Source organism: Ammospiza caudacuta, chromosome 18 (assembly GCF_027887145.1).
Source record: "Ammospiza caudacuta isolate bAmmCau1 chromosome 18, bAmmCau1.pri, whole genome shotgun sequence".
NCBI classification, from domain to species: domain Eukaryota; kingdom Metazoa; phylum Chordata; class Aves; order Passeriformes; family Passerellidae; genus Ammospiza; species Ammospiza caudacuta.
This window is the reverse complement of record NC_080610.1, coordinates 13,428,153-13,451,874: the sequence shown is the minus strand read 5'-3', so window position 1 is coordinate 13,451,874 and position 23,722 is coordinate 13,428,153. Positions and strand designations below refer to the sequence as shown.

The window sequence follows — 23,722 nt, the reverse complement described above, 5'->3', positions numbered from 1 at the left end:
GCTGGTGGAATTATTCATGTACAGCAAAAATTGATCATTGCTCTGGGTTCTTCAGGGTTCCAGCTGTAGGGGGAGAATCAGCAGCTCATCTCCATGCAGAGAAGTCTTTGTTAAAACCAGCTGAGCAGGGAAAAGTGAAATGGGAAATTAGTGAGTAAAACCCCACAGTGGATTTTGGTCCCAAATGAGGGCTTGCAGAATTTTCTGGAATTGCTGTAACTGTGCAGTTTAGAATGGAGTTTTGAATAACCTGGCATGAAGAAAACTCATCTCCCCTCTGCTTATGATTTCCATGTGCTTCTGCCATATAATAAAACTCTAAATCTCTATAATTTCTATCAACTGTTCAGAGCAGATCCTGTGCAGTTATTCTGTCTGACACTTCCACTGTGCTGGCTGGGTTGCTGCCTTTTCTGAGACCTTTGAATTAACCATATTTTGGGGTCATCAAGATTATTTAATGTTATTGTCATAAATATTTGTACAGGACTTGGTCAGTGCTTATATAAGAACTGAAAGACAGTAGTTTGTTAGAAGAGGATGTGTGCTTTAATGAACTGCCAGCTGAGTGTTGGAAATAAACTGTAAAAAAATACTTTTCTGCTTTTCTGTTTTTTTTTCTATTGCAGTTTGTGGGGCAGGAAAAAAGTGATTATTTAGATTGTCAGTTATTTAGGTTTGTCAGTTACGGCTGTTTAAATTTAAAATCACTTGAGAGGTCTTTATAAACAGGGCTATTTACTTCTAAGCAGCTCTGTTGGCTTAACATCCTGTCCTCAAAAGATAAGAAGTTGATCTCTTGCATCTTATTAATAATTTTCTGTTAAACCATGTTATTCTTTGAATTGTTTGTATGCCAAAAATGAGGAGTTGTTATTGCGTTGCATTTCGCAGTTGATTCTTGGTATAAAATTCCTTTTTTGCCCCCTTATCTTCCAAAGTACTGTGCTCTCAAATACAAACAATAATCTCAAAATGCTAACAGAATGAATCTCTTGTTTGGAAATGATGAAGGTTATACATCATCCAATCTGCTGAAATGTATGAGAAATTAATAAATATTTGGTTTGTCTCTAGCTCATCTTAGAAGGACTGGAATTAGTATTTTTTATTGAGGGAATTTTTGCCAGGTTTTCTCTGAAGGACAGCCCTACAAATAAGCCAAAATGCGGAGGCTGCCAGGGGGTGCAGTGATCGTTCTGGCAAACTTGGGTTGTTTCTTCCAAATATCTTAATTAGCAGAGCAAAGTCTCCAAGCTGTTCTTGGAGAGCTTCTGCTGGGCCAGATCACACGCAGCAAACCCCCAAACCCTGTGGGTGTAGGTCACAGAATGGTCTTTATCACTGTGATCACGGAATCACTGAGGTTGGAAAGGACCTCTGGGATCACCAGGTCCAGCCAGTGACCAATTCCCAGCTTCTCAACTCAACCAGAGCACTGAGTGCCACGTGCAGCCATTTCTTGAGCGCCTCCAGGGGTGGTGGCTCCGGTGCCTGACCCCTCTTCCAGTGAGGAAACTCTTCCTGGTGCCCAGCCTGAGGTTCTGCTGTGTCAGGAGCGTGTGTGACATCACCACGGGGCTGTGCAGGATGGACAGACTCCCCTTGGCTGCTGATGCAGAGGGGTTTGTGCTGTTGGGTGGTTCAGAGCTGGAGCCAGGGGTTGGGGTGTGCTGTGTTACCTGTTCCAGGAACAGGAGTTGAGGTGTCATTACAGCTCCATTCAAACTGAGCATCCAAATGGAAATTGGCATGGGGTCCTGCATAAATCAAATCTCTATGTTGGCCAGATGAGTGTGTAAATTTTGCCTTTGTAATCTCTAGGTTTGGTAATCTTAGTGCTGGGGTGCTGCTACAGTTCTGCTGTGCTCAAAAGGAGTCCTGGAAACCACCCCCAGTGTCCAGGTGCTTTGAGAGCCAGGTCCTTCCACGATGCCCTGGAGAATGAGCATTTTTGTGATGTCTTTGTGATCTGTTTTCCCTTTCAGAAAAAGAGCAGAGAGGAGACATGTGGGGAAGGCAGTGGAGTGGAGATCCTGGAGAACAGGCCCTACGTGGATGGCCCTGGGGGCAGTGGGCAGTACACTCACAAGGTTTACCACATTGGCATGCACATCCCCAGCTGGTTCCGCTCCATCCTGCCCAAGGCGGCTCTGCGCGTCGAGGAGGAGTCCTGGAACGCTTATCCTTACACAAGGACAAGGTAAAATGGGCACAGTGCCCACAGCTGTGTCCCTGTGCTAAAGACAGGGCTGGGTGTCACCCTCTGGCTGGGCATTTCCCTCTCCAGTGATATCCTTCAGAGCAACTGGGGTCAGCTCCCGAAATTCCTGTGCAGTGCTTGGTGTCAGGAGTTTCCTTGGCTGACTGCACACCTGCCTGAGAATCTGGGGCTCCTTGCTGTAAAATGTGGAGCTGTTTTGTCTGTCAAAGCTTGGGCAATCATGAATGGTTTTTATTTAGCTTTGTATCCGCTTAACATTGCAGATCTCTGCAAGCTCAGGGAAGTTCTAAATGCACAATGCTGGGACAGATGTCATGCTGAATCCTGTCAGGGAAGGCAGGATGCATTTGTAGAGGGGATTTTTCTTTCCCTTTCTTAATAAATAAATAAATAATCACAGCACTGCTTTTCTGAGAACTGTCTGTCATTTAACTAGAAAATAACAAACCTACATCCTATGGTTTTCACCCTGACGAGAGAAGAGAGCCAGAGGCTCTGTGGAGCCCTCTGGGACCTCCTTGTTTCATCTGATTTTGTCAAGGAGGACTTCACATACCCTGGAAAAATACAACCTTTGTTCCAGTTACTCCATTTTAGAGCATTTGCTCTTTTTCAGATTTACAAATCTGATTTTCCTGACATCTTGCACAATAAAAAGGCTTTAATGGGTATTTTGATTCTTATGAAAAATCTGGAAAAATTTTCTGGTTCTGTTTTAGTTGGTCTCTGCAAGTAACATCAATCCTGGGAAGGTGGGGAGTCTGTTTGTGCATATGGGCTGTTGCCAGTGACTGAATATAATGGAGCTGCCTGACTTTTAAATGATTAAAGTTCACTTCCAGTCAGTTTTTATCTCTTCTCTTGAAATGCCTATGAGTCAATCAGTTGGCCAGGAAACCTGTGCTGCACAGAACTAGTTTGTATTTTATTCTGCCATAGGTTCCAGGCAGGAGCTTTGCTTTTCTCCTTGCACAGGTGCATTTCCTGAGTGTCCTTGTATCAGGATCCATGTCACAAATTTTTAATACAGTGGGCCCAAAATTTATCTGCTTGCTGAAAACTGCTGAGCTCCTGTCTTAAGAAGTTATTCAAGAACAATCTCTAGCTGGTATTTTAAGCATATCTGAAGGAAAACATGAGTGAAGGCTGGCTGGGATTTGAGGCTGATTTACTCTAAGCTTTGTTGTTCTGGCTCCCAGGTACACGTGTCCTTTTGTGGAGAAATTCTCTATTGATATTGAGACCTACTACAAAACTGACCCAGGAGACCATAACAATGTGTTCAACCTTTCTGCTGCAGAAAAAAGGCAAACCATTTTAGGTAAATAGCCTTTCTCCTCTACTTTTCCCTGGCTTTGTTTATTTCTTTTTTTCCTTGGTGTGTCCATTTGCCTGTCCATCCTACCTAAACACACCCCTGTCACTGTCACTGCAGTTAGGGTTACATTAAGTAGAGTGAGAATACCAGAATTCTCTTCTAGGTTTGATGTAAATCCCATGGAAATAATTTGAATCCCCCATCTGTAAATTTAAGCTGATGCTTTTCCATCTTATTTATGCAGCTCCCAAGAGGAGTCAGACATCTAATGAATTTGGGGGTAATAAGTAGAAATAACCATAGAAGAGGAAAAAATAGCTGTATAATTGTGAAAATATTCTTGTTTATTTGTGTGGCTCCTTCATGTATATGAAAATCATTCCTGTCTGCACTTTTGAAGCATGAAGTTGCATTTAATTTTTGTTCTCTCTCCTTTTAGTCCTGCCCTCATGTAAGTTAGCACTCACTTCTCAGCTGTCTTTAGAAGATTGAGTTAACGTAAGGAATTAATGAGGAAAGGCACAAGGATTTTAAAAAAGTATTTTTGAACTTCACTTCAGCTGCCCTCATTACTGGGCCTGGCTGACCAGGCTTCACTGCTGAGCAGACTTGAGTCCCACAGCTGCACTGAGAGGTGTCACAGAGCTGTCACTGCTGGGGAAGTGAGATCCTGCCCTTCAATCCAAACTTCAGATGCTTCTGCTGAGCTCTGGGAGTTGCAGGTCTTTAGAATATGTTAATTCACTCCACTCCTGCTGCAGCTTCCACTTCTCCATTGTTGGATTGTTCATTAGGACTTGAGTTAAACTTTCTGCTTCCCACAGTACATCTGGTCTAACAATAGCAGCTGAGGAGTTCCCAGTGCCCTCCTCTGATGGAGCCAGAGATGTTCATGGGCAGTGTCTGTTCCATGGCAGGGCAGGTGTGTTTAACTGTCTTGGCTGAGACAGCTGCAGCACTGAGTGCCATTAGAAAAGCTGGAAGGTGGAATGTGCAACAGATCTGTGTGGAGCTGGAAAGACAGAGTGTGCAGAGCTGCCAGAGTGCTGTGGATGTGCAGTTACTGTGGGCAAACACATCTCTTTGGAGCAAAGCCTCTGTTTGCTGGAACTGTGTGTGCTCGTTCCTCTGGCACAGCTGATCTCTGCCCAGCAGCAGTGTATAAACAATTTAAATATCAGTTGTTTAAGTGTAAGTAGAAAGAAACTAAATTGCTGTAATGCTTCTGGTACTTACTAAAACAGAAATAACCCATGAAAAATGATATTTTTGTGTTTTGCTCAGGAAAAGGAAATGTCTAACAGTTTCTGTTCTCTTTCTATAGATCCTATTGATATTGTTAAAGATCCTATTCCTCCCCATGAATACAAAGTTGAGGAGGATCCAAAGCTGTATAAATCAATGAAGACTAAAAGAGGACCCCTCTCAGAAGATTGGATCCAAGAGTACAAGAACAACCCTGGGAAATACCCCATCATGTGTGCATACAAACTGTGCAAAGTGGAGTTCAGATACTGGGGGATGCAGTCGAAAATCGAGCGCTTTATCCACGATGTTGGTGAGCATTTCTGCCCTTGCACAGTTCACTCCTTAATGCTGGCACTGAATTGAAACATGAAGGTGAGGTCTGTGCAATGCATCACATTCCAAGGCATGTCTGTGAAGGGATTCTCAGGTCTGATGACTCTGTGGGGCAGCTCAGAAAAAATCCTGTTATTCTGTCACTTATAATCGTGGTATATACAAACCCAAACCACGTGAACCCACTGAAAAGGTTTCAAGTCCTGTGTAGGCAACATCTTGCATTCACCTTTTTTAAATTTTTTTTCAAGATAAACTTGCCAGATCATTTTTAAACTCTGCCAGTCTTCTTTATCGTGACCAAAATCCATCCTGAAGGGCTGCCTAAAGAAATAAGCTTCACTTCATCGTCCTGAGTGCTTCCAGAAAACCACTCCCTGGAGCATCCCTAGTTTCTACCTGCCTTGTGACAGGGCTAGTGGGTCTCTGTGTGGCTCTGAGTTGTGACTAAGTGTCCTTCTTTGATGGATGCATCATTGTTAGGTCAGGGCTTTTAAGGAGGAATTGGATGTGTCTGGGAGTAACTAAGTGGAGACAGTACAGGTGCTGGCAGTGCTGGCAGTAATTTATTTTTTGCAGAAAATCTATAAAACACCTGATACAGTTTCTGAGCCTTGCCACAAATGACTGGTTCTATGGCCAAGTGGAAAACCTAAATAGTGTTTTAAAGGAGCATTCCCATCTGAAAGGCAGAGCTCTGGCTGTCCTCTTTGGCAAAGAAAATGCCAAAAAAAAGGATGTGTAGAGGATGCTGCCACCTTCCAGTGCACTGTATATCCTCCTGCATGACCTCTGTGACTCTGCTTTTGATGTGCAAGTCTTCATGAACTGCCTGATTCTAGCATAAGTAATTTTCAAGCTCTTTGTAGTCACATTGCTCCTGAGAGCTAATGTGAAAAACACTGATAGAGCAGTGGAGAATAGCGTGCCCCTCTCTCTGAATGCTCACAGGTTGTTTTCTTACAGTTCCTTTGCTTTTCTTTGGGTAGGGATGGAGGCTTTTCCTGCTGTAGGCTGTGTTACAAGTGCCTCTCTGCACTGAACTCCCTTGGTGTTTCGGTGACATGGGTTAATTTAGTGTATGCTGGAAAACACAGAGGCAGAATAACAACTCCATTGTATCTGTTAAATGAAAAAGGAGCACATGACTCTTCCAGTTCAGAGGTGTTTGGCATAGATTAACTGTGGTCCCTTAGAAATATTGCTTTTGTATTCTGTGAAAGATTGCCTGCCATTTCCCTCTTGATTGAGGCTTTGCACAGAGCAGAGCCAGCTCATTGTCTGCCTTTCAAAAGCTTTTCCAGCCTGTTATAAAGATGGCAAATAGTGTTTTTCAAAGTGGTTAAGATGCTTAAAATCAGGGAAGTGTTTTAGGCAAGATGAAGTAGAGTGAGTGAAAAGCGAAAGTAAAAGCTTGGGGTATCTGCAGGAGCTGTGTGGCCTCCCCCTGCCCTGGGGCAGCTGTGGAGAAGCCATGAGTGGGCAAAGTGCCACAGCATTTGTACCAAAGCCACAATGCATGAGGATGTTTAAGTTGGAAAGATGAGGGTACAACAGGACTGACCAGGCTGAGGTACAGATCCTGTGTGGGGCTTCCCGCTGGTGGCCAAAAGCACCTGGAGACCTTTGTGCACCTGATGGTGAGCCAGGTTCCCAGGAGCCAGAGTTGTTGTGGTGGGTCAGCCCCTTCTCCCTTGGCATTTTCCTCCTGGTTCCTCTGTTCCCAACTGGAGCAACTTTATTTCTTGGGGAATTAGCCCACCCTGTGCAGGATCACCAAGGCAGCAAGGATACAAACAGCAAGATCCAAACTCTGCCCAATGGGGAGCAGCACTTAGTGGAGCAAACTAAAATTAGAGAATGGTTTGGAAAAGAGCAGGTGTGAGGTGAGTGATGGATGGCTTGTGCAGTGGGGAAGGGCTGCTGAGCACAGAGGGAGGAACTCTGGGGGCCGGTGTTGAAACGTTCTCACTCTCACTGAGTGCAGCAGCCATTCTTTCCCATGACTAATTGGACAGTTACTCAGTGCTTTGACAGCCTGAGACACAGACTAAAATTGTGATTGTGGGCTATTAGTCTGCTTGGCTGTAATATTTGTATGCTTTTTTACTCCTTTCCCATAGATTTTAAGTTTAATTGGACTGGCACTGCATAATGTTCTGCTCCCACTTGCTTCCTAATGGTGCATGTGGGCTCTGAGTCTTTTGTTGTTAAACAAGTGTGTTGACTGTGTATGGGTTATTAATTATATACTGTGGCAAAGTGTGTTCCATCCCAGTAACTGGAGCTTTGTCTAAGCCACTGTGTCCTAGGCTAAATATGCCCAAATTGCTGCACTGTGGTGAAGTGGTTTTTGAAAGCTCTTTTGCAGAACTTCGGCTTCACTAAAGCACTCAGATGAGTCAGTTCATGCACTGCCCACTGGATCCCAAAGGTGGAGTTTTGTCTTTCCAAGGGGAGGCAGGTTGCTGTTGGCATGATGTGGATGTGACCACAGGCTTTTCTTGTGAGGGTTCTGAGCAAGGGAGGGCAGGGAAGCAAACAGGTGTGGCTGCAGGTGGCCTTGGGTCAGATTGTACTGGCCAGGTTAAGGGATCTCTTGGGACTGTCAGGGAAATGGACAATCAGGCATCCTGTATTTGCTGTCAGGAAATTGTGAATTATAAAATTATTTGGAGGTTGCTTCTGGGTGCAGAGGCAATGGGAATCTGAACAGTTGCTTTGTTTGAATATTTGAGGGCATTAGGGGCAGAATTTGTTGGTGGGTTTTGTGACTTATTTCTGTTGAGTTGTTATTACATTTACTACTTTAATTTCACCTTGGAAAACAAGTCCAGAACTACAGACCAAAGGTTTTTAAATTTCACATGCAGGCACCTCTCTGCCCTGGCTTGTCTAATGGTCATTTACACTTCCTTTTGTATGATGGAGTCCAGTACCACAAATCATTTACAGCAGTCAGCACCTCAAGGATTCAACCAGCCTCTGAGTTGTTGAGGTGGTGAGCTGGAAATCAAATGATTTAAATGTTTGCACCCTGCTCAGCTCTTCACAGATGATCTTTCTGCACAGCACAGTGGGAAATGTTACAATAATTAAATCAACACATGATGACGGGCGCTCTGAACTCAGCCTGCACATTTGTGCATGTGTGGTGTTATTGTTTGTTTGTTTTTTTAACAAAGCATTGCACTCTGGAGAAATGATAGTCTGCTTAATGACTGATAACCAGCTGGTAGCTGCATCCTTGTCAAAAAACCTCTTCCCATTTTTTCTGGGTGACTTCAGTGAGGTGCCTGATGAGGCTGTGGGGTTTTCCTCTGATTCTGGGGAAGGAGGCTCAGATAAGCTTGGGGCACGTTGGTGGAGGGGGAAAACCTGCTGGCAAGGCAAACTTCCAACTGTGCTGCAGCTGGGGCAGTGTGTGACAGGGACTTCTGTGGCTGAGTAGGACACATTTACACCTTCTCTCCTTCCAGGGAGAAAAAGGAAAGCCAGCTGGGCCACAGATTCCCTCAGCACTCTTCTGATGGGCATCTGCTCCAGAGAGAGTTTTTCCCAATTACTCTCTTTCCTGGGTCTGGTGTCTCCCCTCCTTTTCACTTTCCAATAAAAAACTTGTTTTTCTCTAGGATTTTGATACAAAAATGCTTTGAGATTTTTTTTTTTCCATTGCACAGGGAGAGCAGCAGTGTCTGGACAGGTGAGTCATTTGTAGCTGGATCCTGGCTCCCTGTAGCTGGGTGGGACTCTTGTTGTGTTCCCTGGGTCTCTGCTGAGAGGCTGCAGGCTGGGCAGGAGTTCAGTGCCCACTGCTGTGCACAGAGGAGCCCCTCAAGTTCTCTTCCCTAGCACTGAAGCCTTTTCTGCAAGCCATGACTTTTATTTTTCCATTTCTTTTGTACCAGCACAGCCTCATTCTCCCCCAGGTTTTCTCCTTGTGTTTAACAAAGAGAAATGCAGCTGGCACATCCCAGGTGAAGGCCAAATGCTGGGAAAGTAATCTCTTTTTTGGACTTCTTTACTAACCTGGAGGGGGAGAGGCACAGCAGCTCTGAAGCCCTGTGGTGCCATCCCATTTTCAAAGGAGCAGAGCTTTAAGGGAGGGTGGTTTGGGATATCTAATCAAAGGGATGTGAGCAGGGCACATGGGGAGGTCTGTGGGTTGGCAGGAAGCAGTGCAGGTGATGTTTGAGATCTAAGAAGGCAGAGAGGAACTTCAAGAGACTTTTTTTTACCCCCAGGTGGTTTTCATGTTCCCTGTGATGTTAGTCCATTAAAACGCAGATACGTGGTTGGTGGCATCTGTGCCTCTGCACAGAGAATTTCTGAGGAGTTGGGGCACTGATACATCAAGGCTGGATTCAGGAGCAGGAGTGGAGCCTGCTGAGCCCTTGAACAGGGGAAGCTGTGGGATAAGAGCAGCATTCACTTGTGTGTCTGATCACTGTCTGTCTTCAAGGTGTTCCAAGCAAGGTGGAGTTGGAAACTGTGGGTGTGGAAGTCCAAAGGGTGGTGGGGACAGCAAGAGAAATGTTTTCTTGGCTTTCAGTGTGGGTGTGATATAAATTTAATCTTGGTTTTTAAGCTCTGCTGGTTGTCAATCATAACAGGAGGTGAAGAGGCTAAAACATTTTCCTGTAGTTCTGCAAAAAGTAATCTGGCAGGGGAAATAACTCTTGAGTCTCAGCTCAGGTCGAACAGAATTAAGGTGCTGAAGGCTGTCACTCTGCCCCAGAAGGTCACACTCTGCTGGCTCAAACTTGCCTCTCCCTTCTGAAAGTCAGTCAGCAAAATACATCAAATATTGATAGATTTAATCTTACTGTGTAAATGAAGTTCAGGTTGAGCTGGTCCGTGGCATTAGCTGCTGATCTCAGTGGCCATTTCCTCCTGGCAGCCTGGCTTGGCAGGACTGGTGGCATTGAGGACTGACCAAAGAGCAGAACACACAATAAAATGCTCAGATCTGGAAGGAGATGAAGATACAAAAACATTCTTTTTATGTGTTTAAGAAAACAAACAAACAAAAATGATTGCTGGAAACAAACTGGATCTTTAGGCAGAACATCACAGAAGCCGTGGCAGTGGTGGGATCCAAGGCTTTCTGTACAGCAGGGAAGCTCCTGATGCTGGCAGCACCTCAGAAACCCTGCTCATGGTGGGACCATCCCCCTTGGCCATGCTCCTGGAGATGGAGAGTGGCTTGTGAGGGATGGCTTTCCTCATGGTGGTGCTTAGAGAGCTCAATCTGCAGCTCCCAAAACCCAAATGATTCTAATGTAGCCTGTTGATTGCTCTCATAATTCCACTGACAGCAAATCCCACTGGGGCTTTTGGCTTGTCCTTCAGCCCATCTCTGCCTCAGTTTCCCAGTAATTAAAGAGGGGGCAATATTAATTGATTGTTTATTATCAGCAAAAAAACTCCTGAGGATCAGTTGGTCAGTATTTAGAGAAGCTTTGAAAGCATCATTACTGCTGTGTGATCCCATCAAGAATAAATAGCAGTTTGGAGTTTTGACCTGTTGTGAGCTTTTAAGGAATAATATTGGTGAAAATCCTGAGTGACTCTTATGTTTGAAAAGTCTTGGGGGTATGATGATGTTAGTGAGTGAGTCTAAGTCTTAGGGAGAGTATCTGTTGCCTGTTCAGGTGCATTGTGTGTTGTTACTGAGGCTGCTCTTCCTTTCAGATATGTGATACATTGAAATATTTTAAATTGGCTTTACCCACTCCATTTTTCTCTTGCAGCAAAAGACAGATGGTATCTGCAAAATAAATCATCTTTATTCCCTCCCTTACTTTGCTTTTTATCCCATTATCTCAGAAGCTCCAATTTGTGATGCTGTTTTACTGATACATAGAAACCAGGTGCAGAAAGCAGGTTTCCAAGGACAGGAATGTGGGATGTGCTTCTGTAATGTAGTAACTGGGGAGGGCTGTGGAGCATCCATCAAGGAATGATTTGAAACTCTCCAGGATTTAAAAAAAAAAAAAAAAAAAAAGAAGCCAACAAAAAATCAGTAGCTTTTTTTCTTTTTTTCTATTTTCTATTATTTATTACTTGGTAATATATTTCACTTTGAAGTCAGGATCCAAATGTTGCAACTTCTAGAACTTTAGGGAGTTGAAACTGTGATCTGTGTGTGGCTCCTTCTTGGTGGAGCAGGCATGCAAATTCTTCCATCCAAAATTAGGAAATCTCTTTCCAAGTTAAAAGTTAAAAATCCCTTTCCAAGTTAAAATCCCTTTCCAAGGTAAATCCCTTTCCCCTTCCAGTGGCAGAAGACTGGCTGATTTCAGTGATTTCAGGTTGATTAGGAAGGATTGAGGAGATGAAGTAGATGAAGTGACCAGGTTGCCACCCTGACTGTGTGAAGGTCCTGCGCTGCGGCACTGCAGGCTGATGTCTCTGTAATGTCCCTGCCATGGTGTTGAGAGGCTTTGGGAGGGGAGCACCTTGGTTGCTGCAGTTTGTGGCTCTGGTGACAGGGACATTTTGGCTTTGCAGGCCTGAGGAAGGTGATGGTCCGGGCCCACCGGCAGGCCTGGTGCTGGCAGGACGAGTGGTACGGGCTCACCATTGAGGACATCCGGCAGCTGGAGAAGGAGGCCCAGCTGATGCTGGCCCAGAAGATGGCCCAGTTCTGCGGTGAGAATGACCCAGAGCAGCACGGTGTCAAGGACACTGCTGGGGAGAAGGACGTGGAGCCCAGCACGGGGTCACCTGCAGACGCCGAGGACGCCTCTGCCAACAGCGACGCGGCCTCGGGCAGGTCCCTCACCAAGCAATGGTCCACCTCCTCCAAGTCCTCACGCTCTTCAAAGAGAGGAGGTAAGATGCTGCCAGTGACTTGCTCTTCTGAACTCATGGAGGTTGGGCTTTTGGGGGATTGGGCCATGTCTCCTTATGGCAGGTGCCTTTGGGGTAATGTGTAGTAGTATTTTGAGTCCTGTTAAATTCTTTGCTGGTGCTGCAGGCTCAGTCTTCTCAGGTGACCTGGTTTGGGTTTGGGAAGGTTTCTAATCGTCCCATAACTGTGACTCAGTGTCACATGGCAGAGTTGCCAATGTCAAAAGCACAGAATCTGTAAAAACACCACAGAGAAGCAGGCAGGAGCTGGCTGGCAGCACTCAAAAGGGGCTCAAAAGACAGCCAGCAGCACAGAGTTAGTCCTTGTTACTCAGGAGCCACTGGTGGCTTTCTCAGGCCCTTCCATGGTGTTCCCCTCTGGATATCTGCTTATCATTGATACCTGTGTCACAGAGGTACCTTCTGTGCCACAAGAACCCTATCATTTCAGGAGGTATGTTTGGCTCCATGGGGCTGCACACAGTGAAATATCTCATCAGCTATTGGGGAGATTAAGGCAGGAACCCCCAAAAGTGCATGGAGGCTGCTGCTTTCCCCTGGTGATGGTGTGCAGCAGCTGCTTGGAGACAAAACCTCACTGTGGGATTTGGTGGGACTGTACATGGCCTTTGAAACACCATTCAGGAAACTTTCAGGATTTTTATGTTAAAGCTCTGCTGTGGATACCCTGTAAGGACTCAGCTTTGAGCTTGGATTTTGTTACTCACCTCTCCCTTGGGACTCACCTCGTTTGCTGTACTTCCCTTCTTTGGACTGTTCTGTACAGAGAGGTGACTCCCTGGTGAGTTACAGCCTCAAGGTTCAAATCTTTAGCAGTTCCCTCTCTGGTTAGCCAAGTGCTGCAGGGAGCAGGGAAATTGCAGCTCTTACTGCACGAGGGAGAAAAACCTCATGAAAACCCCAAGGGGCAGCATTTCTTCCAGTGATGGTGGAAGGAACATCTGGGTGAGTGAAGCTTCTCCATCAATCATATGCTCTAAATATTGGGAGCTGAGTCTCCATTTTTATTTCCCACTCCATCACTGATTTCATTGCGGGGTGAATGAGAGAGGAGCAGTAGTTTTACCTTGCGATGACTCACTCGAGTGAGCCCCAGGGAAGAACCTACCAGATGCTTCATAAATCACTGCATAAAGATAAAAATACTGGCTACTTTGCCTGCACCAGGATTTTATATTGATGCACCCATCTCCCATTATGCTCTTTGCACAAACCCCCTCTTCCACTGCTGACATGTTCACTGGGAGCCGGAGTTTTCAGACCTCTCAGAATTTCACTTGAAGGTTTTCACTGGGAGCAAAGCATGAATTTCTTTTCAATTGCAGAATGTCTCAGCTTTTACAAGGAAAAGTAATGAAAGAAATTAATTGTGATATGCTGGGAAGTACGTCACACAGATATTTTAATCCTCCTTCATGCTGGCAGCACATTACCATATGGAAGCAAGGAGGGCTGTCGCGACGCACCGCCACCTCCAGCTGAAAAAATGCCTTTTCTCCAAAGCTTTTCCTTCTCTCCACCACCCGAGCGAGACCTCTGGTGATGGCAGGACCCTTGCTGCCCTCCCATGTGTTATTAGGTGCTCTATTTTTAGCAACTATTATGCGAGTGCCTTGACGTCACTGGGGCGTGAATGAGCTCTGCTCTGCCACCTCCTTGCTGGCTGCTCGCAGGGTGGGTGCTGGGGGCTGCTGAGCTGTAATTACCTGACTCTGCACAGGGTCTGCATCCTTGTTCCATGTGACAGCCGGGTGGCAGATTAGGAGAATTTTACTTCTATATTCGACTCTGTTGGAGCAATAGCACGAAACGGCTCGTGCGGCTGTCACAGTAACCGGAGCCTTTCAGGCTCTTGTACATGCTAAATGAGAACTTGTCAGTCTCCTCAGGTTTTTGCTGGATGAGGTGGCTGCTGTGAGTGCTTTGTGTGCTCTGTGTCACAGGCACGAGGGGACAAACCCTCTCTCCCATTGCTCTCTGGACAGCGCTCCCCTCAGCAGGCGGCTGTTCTGAGACAACTTCAGCCGAGAAGTGCTCGGGCTGGATGGTTGCTAAATTATATCTGAAAATAAGAAAAGAAGAAGCCATAATGTGCTTATATATTTAGCTCAGAGAGCTCTGGAGGCGAAAGTGAAAGGGAGTAGGTAGGTGTGGGAACAGGAGGGCAAACAGCACTAAAAGGACTTTGGGGTTTCTCCTTGCTCTGTCAGGACCGCTGCTCCGACAGCTTCCTTTGAAGTAGTCAGATAGCATGTTGTTTAAATCATTCAAGTTTAAAGTTTAAACAGATCTCTAATCCAATTTGTGTGGAAGCAATTTCCTTCCAGAAAACAGATTATTCCTCTCCAGGCTGCTCTGCTGAGCTACCCACCCGAAAGTTAGCAAAGCAGAGGCATGGCTTGTGTGCTGATGAGAGGCACAGAGAGAGCTTCCAATCAGCCTGCTTCCTTCCTAATTGCAAACTTTAAAACCCAGCTGATTTTGCACGTCCTACTAACAATTATAAATAGCTGCCATTCAAAATAGCAGAAGAGTGATCCAAGCAGCTTTGCTTTAATGTAGCATCTTGCTGGCAGGTTCTACCAACAGTAAACAAACAGGATCTGTAAAGCAGTACACTGACATCACACCAGCATCATCGGGGTTTTGTGTTTTTTAATATTGCAGCAGTGAATTTTCTTGGAGAACACATGATTCTTCCTCCAGCAAAGATCATGTTGGGAACTCTCTGTCTTGTGGATGTAGCGTTTCGCATAAAGCTTTTTTGTTTTTTCCAGCAAGTCCCTCGCGCCATAGTATCTCCGAGTGGAGGATGCAGAGCATTGCCAGGGATTCAGATGACAGCTCAGATGATGAATTCTTTGATGCACATGGTATGTGGAGCCTAAATCACCATCGTTTCTTCCCTGAAATGGTGGGGTAAGAGAACGGAAGGCATGAAGGGCGGGGGGTGAGCAGGAAAAAGGCTGAGACTTTTTTGCTTTGAAGTCTTTTCCTTTCTAACCATGACGTGCAGCTTCTTCCAGCATCACCCAGCAGACTCTTACATTAATGCAGCACCATTTCAGGTGCAGTCTGAGCTGTTTGAGAACAGGGGATCTTGAACAGTCTTAGTCCTAGGGGCTGTATTTTATTTGGTGCAAATAAGTGTGCGTGAAATCCAGCAGTACTAACTGGACTGTGGGTGTGTCCTAATGATTCACTGTGACTGATTATTTTTCTAATTTGTTTTTTAATCAGTAAGAGGTATGATTAATTGCCCTGTCTGGGCCTGAAGAAACCCAAATTTGCCTTTATTAACTCCTCATTCTCCCATTCCAAGAAATACCAACAGCGAATGCAACAAGGTACTTCAGGTGCCAAAATTAATCAGTGTTGATTCCAGAATTCTCAAAGTAATTTTGATTATTAAGAGAACACTGTTATAATTTTTTTTTTCTTCTGTGAATGTGTGTGTGAAGAAGCTTTGTTCCACTGCGCTCATTTTATATATTCTACTTTATGCAAATTTAAGCCTGAAGGGCTCCATTTCTATTGACAACAGATGGACTCTCCTCCTTGCTTGTCTGATGGAAGTGAGAGGTGCAATATTTGCTGATGAAGTTGGGAAATGCAGTTGTTAAAAGATGACACCCCAGTTTTGCAAAGCTGATGCTCAGCTGAAATTCAACCTCCCAAAATGGATAGTATCATGTTCCAGAAGAGTTCTCCCATGAGTGTTTAGGCATGGATCTCAAACTGTGGGGTAGAGAGGGGTGTGTTATTGTGGTGAGCTGCACAGCAGCAGCTGAAATGGCTGGGACATGTGTGAGTAGGGATAAATGTGTGTCTCCTGCTGGGAAAGGGAAGGGCCAACTTAGTTTAAGTGTCACTATTTATTAACTTACGTAGCATTTACAACAAGTGAGGGATTTATTGGAGCAATATAAGGGAAGAGGAGTGAGTCATCCAAACGGCACCGGCGCTATCCACGCGCTTTTTGCCTTTTTAATTACTCAGTAATAAAACTGAGATGGAGACAGCTCTGCCTGGGATCCAAGGCCCAGGGAATCCCTGGCATGCTCCTAACAGGCCTGGGAAGGGGAATTAACAAAAATGAGCCCTGTGCACCTCTGTTGCAATACTTGCAGGAGGTTGCTGAGAGTAAAAGCAGCTGCTCTCCTGCGAGCCTGTGTACGCACAGTTTGTCCTCTGCAGTCAGCACGGTTGGGTTGGAGAGTCTGTCCCTAAATCTGGTGGGGTTTTGGCCCATGAGTCAAAGCCTTGGCATGTGTGTGTGCAGCTGACAGAGCCCCATCCCCAGGAGGGAGCTCTGGGTGCCCCTTGGCCCACAGAGCCTGCGGGGCTGTGGGCAGGGCTGAGGCTCCGCTCGCAGCTCATCCTGCCGGGGTCGGTGCCATGGGAACTGGCAGGGCTCAGGATGTGAGTCAACAGCCAGCAGAGTTCCTCAGAAGTGCTTCCCATCCACACACACACACATTTCCTCACAGTGCAGTGGGCGTAACCTGAGCCCCAGAAGATTCCTTGTCTCCAGCTTCCCACTCAGCCTCATTCCCTGGTAAAGGTAGTGACAAATACAGTAATATCGAATATCTATCCTGTAATAAATGCTAATAATGGGAGTAATATCCCATTCAGGGATCACTTGAGCAGCAGTAAGGGCTGTAATTAGACCTCTCAAGGAATTAAGTTTAATATTTAGATTAAGTTGCTGGAGGAGCTTAGAGTGCAGTCGTCCTCTTAATTCTCTGCCAGCACGTGTGTTACAGGCCTGTGCTTTCCACTTGCTCTGGACAGGCAGCTCCGCACCCCTGTGAGCAGGGAAATTGGGATTTACACAAATTCTTTCCATGGCTGCAAAAGGAAATGGCATGCTGGTACAAAATTTCCAGGTTGCTCTCTTTTTATGGTCAAAGTTGAAATAGAAATTCCTAAAAATAATCAGGCTTTGCTTGGATCTTCACCTAGTGCCCTTCATACAAATTTTTTTAAGCTATTGCTCAGATTTTCTGAAAAGATTAATATATTTCATAACCTTTCTTTGTTCCCCATTGTGGGATTCTTCCAGCTAATTATTTTCTTAGTAACTGTACAGCAATAAGAAAGGGGAAATCCTAGTCTGGGACTCTGAAGATTACAGCTTTTAGATCTTCAAGACATCTGTAATTACTGCTGTTATTATGTTTATAACTCTTTATTAAATTTACAAGGCCAAAATTTTCAGGAAAGACATACTAAGCACAGAGGTATAAATAAATTAGAAAGCACTTAGCCATCGTAGCAGCAAAAGATGCATCCTCAATGGAAAAAAAAAAAAAAGAGAGAGAAAGGAGAGCTCCCCTTTGTATGTCTCTTCCTTTTAATTACACTTCTAAGAACATAATATTTTTGGGACCCTTATGCTTTATTGACTATGATTGAACTGAGCCACATGGTTTGGAAGATACTGAGGTAGGAAGGAAAAAGCAGATCCATGTGTGTCTCATCTCCTGAGGAAATCAGCCTGGGGGGTTCACATCCCCTTTATTGCTCCTGCCTTTTTAGGTGTTTGGTCCTTTGAGCAGCAGTGATCCTTGTCCCTTCTTCTCCCAGAGAAATCCCACAGCCCTCAGACGGGGGAATCCTTCCTTGTCCTCCTCTCCTGTGCTGGAGCATTCTGGCTGCTTTGGCACCATCAGAGAGAATGGCAAGGCAAAGGCCAAACATGGTACCATTAAATATCCAGATTGCTTCTTTCTATGTTTTAGGAGTTTTGTTTGTTTAAATCATGCAGCTAAAACGTTTTGTTTACTTTTCAAAAGGTGCTTTGGTTTCTATATAACAAAAGCTGGTAAAGTATGTGGCTTTTTTTGACTTAAGCTATTCAAATGTGTACAGATTGCACAGAGTTGTGGGTTTTATGTAAAATTCTGGGGTTTGCTTTTTTCTATATACATATTTTTGTGTTTGTGACTCTCAAAAAATCTGTTTTTTAAAGAGGACTTGTCTGACAATGAGGAAATGTTCCCGAAAGAAATAACCAAATGGAGTTCCAACGATCTGATGGATAAGATTGAAACCCCCGAATGCGATGATGTCCAGGGTAATTCTTTTCCAAGTACAAACTGCATGTGCTATTTTACAGTATTTCCAGGCAATTGTCACAGCCTCATTGTGAACAAGGTAAAACTTGTTATCCTCATCTCACAAAGGGAGAAGCTGAGACAGAGCATAAAAATGACTGTCCAGTGCTGCTGGAAAAGATTTGCTCAGTGGGAGCTGGGAAAGCTTTTGATTCTCTTTTATTTTCCACATTGGTTTGGCTCCTTTGTGTGACAGCCAGGATTCTCTCACATAATGATGAAATATCCCAGCTCTGTCTCAAATGACTTGAATTTCTCCTGGCTCTTCTTTCCTTTTGCTCCATCCTTTGTTCCTGGCTGTACCTGCCTCAGTTTTATTTTCTGCTCATCATTATGAAATGGTGAAAGGAAGCTGTAGCTCCTCAGCCAGAGCGGTGCATGGTGGAAGGTGACACTCAGGTTTATTCTACAAAGTCAGTCTGTGTGGGCACAGATGTAGGAATACATCAGATCTCTACTCCCCAGCGTAGTTCAAGCAATTCCTTTTATTTTCCCACAAACCAATCATTTCTGACAGTCGTGCAGGGATTTCCCATTGTTGCCATCCTTAATAAAGCAGCAGTACCAGATCTCTGTAATGAGAGAAGAGTTCACTGATGTCCTCAGCTCTTAGCCAGGTTAGGAGAAATTGCTGGAAAATAAATGACCCAGCATTGCCCAGGCTTCTCAGGTGGAAGGAGGCAGAAAGGAGGGAGAGGATGATTTGATGAAATAATGAAGGAGATGTGAGGCATTGGAACAAGCAGTTTCTTTATGGAAGGATGATGGAAGGTCTTTGCCAAAGAGCATCTGGAGTGCTGACATTTTCCACCTCTGTGCTTCCAGGTGACTTGTACCAGGAGACATCAGCAGAGTACCACGTTGGCTCCAGCGTGGAGAGGCTCAGCATCATCGAGGTGAGTGCTTGGGCTGCTTGTGAAGAGATCTGTGCTGCTGGAATGGCTCTGTGTGGGATAAATGGGTCCCTTTGCTGTGAGCAGTGTCTTGTCTCCATGTGCTGCTGAGCCCCAGGAACACCTGTGTGTGTCCTTCTGTAATTCTGATTTAAGGGGTTTTTCACCCATCTTTGGAACATCATCTAGAAAATGCTGTGTAGTTTGCAGGCAGCATCAGGTATCCAGCTGGAAGAAACTTTGGGGATCAGAGCAGCTCAAGGGTAGAGCTGTCCTACAATGCCAGATGAGCAAGTGTGGGAGTGGGAGAACAGGTTCCTGCAACACCAGGGTGCAAAGGACAGCACTCAGCTGCAGCCCACAGCATGGAGCTGCTCAGAGTCGTGTTTGGAATCCAGTTACAGCACAGCCTGGGGCAGTACTCTGGGCAAAATAATAAATAAATAACAGCACACTGAGCCAGCCCAGCTCTCTGCAGTTCAGAGTGCTACTCAGACACCCCAGGCTGGCTGTTCTTGTCCTGCCCTTGAGCAGCTGCCTGTCTGTGCTGCAGGGGTGGTGCAGCTGCTTTGCAGAGTGCCTGCATTGGGTCTGAGTGGTCCATCAGAGATCATGAGTTCTGGAATTACTGTCTGTGCCAGGCTCTAAGTTCATGGTGGTTTGGCTTTTCCATAATAGACTGAGAGCTCGAGGGCTGTGAGGAGAGTGGGTGGCTGGGAGGGGAGCAGCTCTGGCCACCTCAAAATAAGCAAGTCACAGCCCTAAGATTTCTCTTGGAGCTCAAGATGGTGTGGGAAATTTGTCTTCCTCAGAGGGCTGTGCAAACTCAACCCCCTCCTGTTTCTGCCTTCATTTTAGAAAAAGAACAGACTTCAAAGCAAGATGAAAAAGACAGTTATTTGTAGTTGTTCACAAGCTGTCTGCTAAAATAGTATGAAATTCCTGTGCCACCAATTGCAATGATTTTCAGGTTAAAAGCTCCCCTCACTTGAAGGTGGTTCAGGATTTAGGTGTTTTAAGAGGCTCCAGATCTTACAAGGAAGTTCTGAATAGTTACCTCCACCCTTAAACTGATCAGCAGTTCCCCACTTCCTTCAGAGCAGAGGGTAATCAACTGAAAGGTGCCTCCAAAGCACTGCTGATAAACTTCTGCATGACCTGAGCTTGGTGACTCATGTTGTTCTCCAAATGAACACTTAAAACACTTGTCTGGAAGCAGAAGAGGTGCTGAGAGTGCTCCTCCTGTGCCTCCAGCCAGGGAAGGGTTCACTGTGCAGGTGCTAAAACTGGAGTCAGAGGAGGTTTGAAGAGCAGCATGGATACAGTGCAATGGTTCTAAATAATTCAAGGCCATTCTTATGCAGGAGGTCTGGAAAAAATTGTTATTACAGACTTGGATGAGAATTTTAATACTTCTGGTGGGCTGTGTAGTAAGACAAGCTTTAACATTATCTGGCAAAAATGTGTTGTGGTTGTTAGGCTGCTAATGTGTGCCTGGGCATGCTTTCCTCCCACCAGCAGGTCTGTCAGGGACTCAATCACTGCCAGAGGACAACAGGTGACTGAAGATGCTCAAATTAGAACAATTTGCCAAATGGAAAACACTGCTGCCCTCCATCCTTTCCTCACCCCTCTCAATGGCAGCAGGGAGTTGCTCAGGGTGTTCTCAGATGTCTCTGCTGGCACAGGGGGCAGGTACAGAGGGTTTGCACAGATCTCACAGATGTAGGATGGAGGATTTGAGTCCATGTGGGAGCTGTAAACACTGAAAGCCCTGATAGCAAATAGATATTAAAATAGTTACTGCTCTGCTGTGTTACAGGATGTGCACATGGATGCTCTTGTACCTGCCTGGGGCATCAGGACAGGGCTTACAGCTCTTCTGGCAGGGCATTTATGATGAAGATACAATTCCCTCCTTCCCCCAAATTACAGCCTGTCTCTTTGGGCAAGGAATTGCTTCAACACAATAAGCAAATCACCTGGGCAGCCAAATTAAAGTCCCTCACAGTGTTCATGCAGCAGTCTCCCAGCCACATGCTGGCCATTCTGTGGGTTATGGTGTCATGAACTTTTTTCAGTTCCTCTCTTGCAACAGTTTAAGCAAATCTGAAATCTTATTTATAACTTCTGTGTTAGGCAAACATGCAATGACTGATCTTCCCACAACTTCTCAGTAACTTGCCACTTGCTGACCTGTTTGACCTCATTTCTTAATTTTGCTGAATGTGCTTCACTGCCAACTGCTTCAGCTGAGCTCAGCACCCCACAAAAAACAACTTATTTCTGTATTTTTCCACCCTAATATACACAAGGATGTCTTCACTGCTGCCATGTCTTACCTGGATACAATTTTATGCAGGTTTTTTAAAATTTTTTTTACTTTCAGCATTCCTTCTGCTTCTAGCAAGTCAGACTAAAGCTGTGTGTGCATTTGTGCATGCACAAGTGTTGGATAAGAGACTTGGAAGGAGTACTCAGGTTATCAACATTGTATTGTGGTGTATCTAATGGCCTTTGCCATAAATTAATTTGCCATAAATTAAGCACAAGTCAGACCCCTTTGAAAAATGAGCATTTCTGTGTGCTTTCTTCCATCCCCACCTAGGATGAAACAGTGCAGCCATTAATGCAGCCAAGTAAAATCCATGTCCTCCTCTTGGTTCTCCATGGAGGGAACATCCTGGACTCAGGAAGTGGTGACCAGAGCTCCAAGCAAGGGGATGTCAACACCATCACAACTGTGTTTGACACAGTGATGAGGGTGCATTACCCAGCTGCTCTGGGACACATTGCCATCAAACTTGTCCCTTGCCCAGCCATCTGCTCTGAAGCATTTTCCCTGGTGTCCAGGTAAGTTGATGCTGTTTTATCATGGAGTGGGGGTTTTTTGGGAGTTTGTTTTGTTTTGTTTGTTTCCCTGAGGTGTTTTGCATGTAGCACTGGGAGCTCTGACCATGCTTTGGGAATGCATTTATTAATGTACCAGCCCGGCATTCAATCTCGATTTCATACTTAGCTGCAGTGAATGCAGTAATCATGCATCACAAGTTCTGAGATTGATTTATTCTAATTAATCCAATAAATACTAAGGATTTAATTCCTTGTCTGGCGGTTGTTCTGTCAGTGTAAGTATGTTGTCCTTGAAGATTTACATTTGATGGGAGGGAAAGATTTATTAAGCTCTCACCCATTCACAGAGGAATAAATGGCCTTTCTGTCTTGAGGCTTTTTTTTATGAACCACAACACTTGACTGTACTGCCTGCAAGTTGTTTTCCCCATGTTCCCACTGTCTGTTGCCTTCTGCAGCCTCAGCCCCTACAGCTATGATGAGGGCTGCCTGTCCAACAGCCAGGATCACATTCCCCTGGCCGCGCTGCCCCTGCTCGCCACGTCCTCCCCGCAGTACCAGGAAGCCGTGGCCACTGTCATTGTCAGAGCCAACCAGGCCTACAGTGAGTTCATCAAATCCCAGGAGGGCACCTCCTTCAATGGCCAGGTGAGCCAGGGGCTGCTCAGGCACGGCCAGAGCAAGAACAAGGGAAGCAATTTCCTTCTGAAATTCTCTTTGCCATAAATCTCTCAGGAGGGATGGGAATGTGACAGTGCTGGGCTGCAATAAGGAAGTGCTGTGCTTTCCATTCCTTCCTTTCTGAGAGGGAGGGATTATTGCTTGTGTTCTGTCCTGAACCTTTGGGACTTGAAGCAAAGCTTGAGTTTGTGTTCAGAAATGAAACTCCAAAGCTGTGAAGTTAATCAGGTTTCAGTGTGACACACCGTGCCCGAGCAGGAATGTTGCCTTTGTTACTAAACATGATCTCATCCCCATTGCAAACCAAGGCTGTTTAAGCATTCCTGGCTTTAAAGGACCTTCAGCAGCTCGTGCTGGAGCTGTACACCCATGGGTTTATTTTGTGAGGCTGTGCAGCTGCTGCACCTCATAAAGAGCACAACTGAGCCTCACACCTCTGAGCAAAGTGACTCCCCAGCCCCACAAGGGCAGACATTAGAGGAGCTCTCACATGTGGTTTATTCACTCTAAGCTTCTTCCCAGCCCTCTCCTGCCCAGGGGTCTTGGTGCTTTACTGTGCCTGTCTGCTCATACCCTTGCAGGCAGAGCACTGATACCCCTCAGGATACAAATGGGCAGAAGCTTCCCTGAGGGAGCACAGGAGCTGGCAAGGGGGATCCAGCTTGGCTTCTGCAGTCAGCACCAGGATCAGGGCTCTGTGTTGCCGTCCTGTTGCTCCAGTTGGCTGGTGGGGACAGCCAGGACACCTGAGCTGTGTGAGAGAATGGGAGTGTGCAGGCAGTAATGGATTTCACTGCCTGAGCGGTTTTACTGATGGAGGCACTGAGCATCCTGTCACTCCAGCCTGCCCAGCTGTAATCCAGCTCCCTGTCCAACTGTTAGTTCTGAACTGAAGTCAAGGGGCTTCTTCTCTTAATTTCCTTTTCATTCCTCTCCCTGTCCTCCCCTGCTTCTGTTTCCTGTCTCAGGTCTGCCTGGTAGGGGACTGTGTTGGGGGGATCCTGGGATTTGATGCCTTGTGCTACAGCAACCAGACCGTGTCCGAGAGCCAGAACAGCAGCCGGCGAGGGAGCGTGGTGAGTGTCCAGGTGAGGCTGGCCCCAGCTCCTCCACAGGGCCTGCTCTGGGTGAGGATCTCTGAAACAGCAAACACTCTGCTCCTTATCAGTGGCAG

General features: G+C 45.6%; 1 protein-coding gene across 1 annotated transcript in view; it reads left to right on the top strand.

Moving 5' to 3' along the window:
• The window catches only part of PITPNM2 (phosphatidylinositol transfer protein membrane associated 2), a 109,575-nt gene that overhangs the window by 58,820 nt on the left and 27,033 nt on the right, over positions 1-23,722 (top strand). Inside the window, exons 3-12 of the mRNA XM_058816429.1 lie at positions 1,989-2,203; positions 3,424-3,545; positions 4,867-5,100; positions 11,637-11,960; positions 14,777-14,872; positions 17,977-18,081; positions 18,947-19,017; positions 21,623-21,867; positions 22,326-22,515; positions 23,517-23,624. Coding sequence (XP_058672412.1) covers positions 1,989-2,203; positions 3,424-3,545; positions 4,867-5,100; positions 11,637-11,960; positions 14,777-14,872; positions 17,977-18,081; positions 18,947-19,017; positions 21,623-21,867; positions 22,326-22,515; positions 23,517-23,624 — 1,710 coding nt within the window. The remainder of the gene's footprint in view (positions 1-1,988; positions 2,204-3,423; positions 3,546-4,866; positions 5,101-11,636; positions 11,961-14,776; positions 14,873-17,976; positions 18,082-18,946; positions 19,018-21,622; positions 21,868-22,325; positions 22,516-23,516; positions 23,625-23,722) is intronic.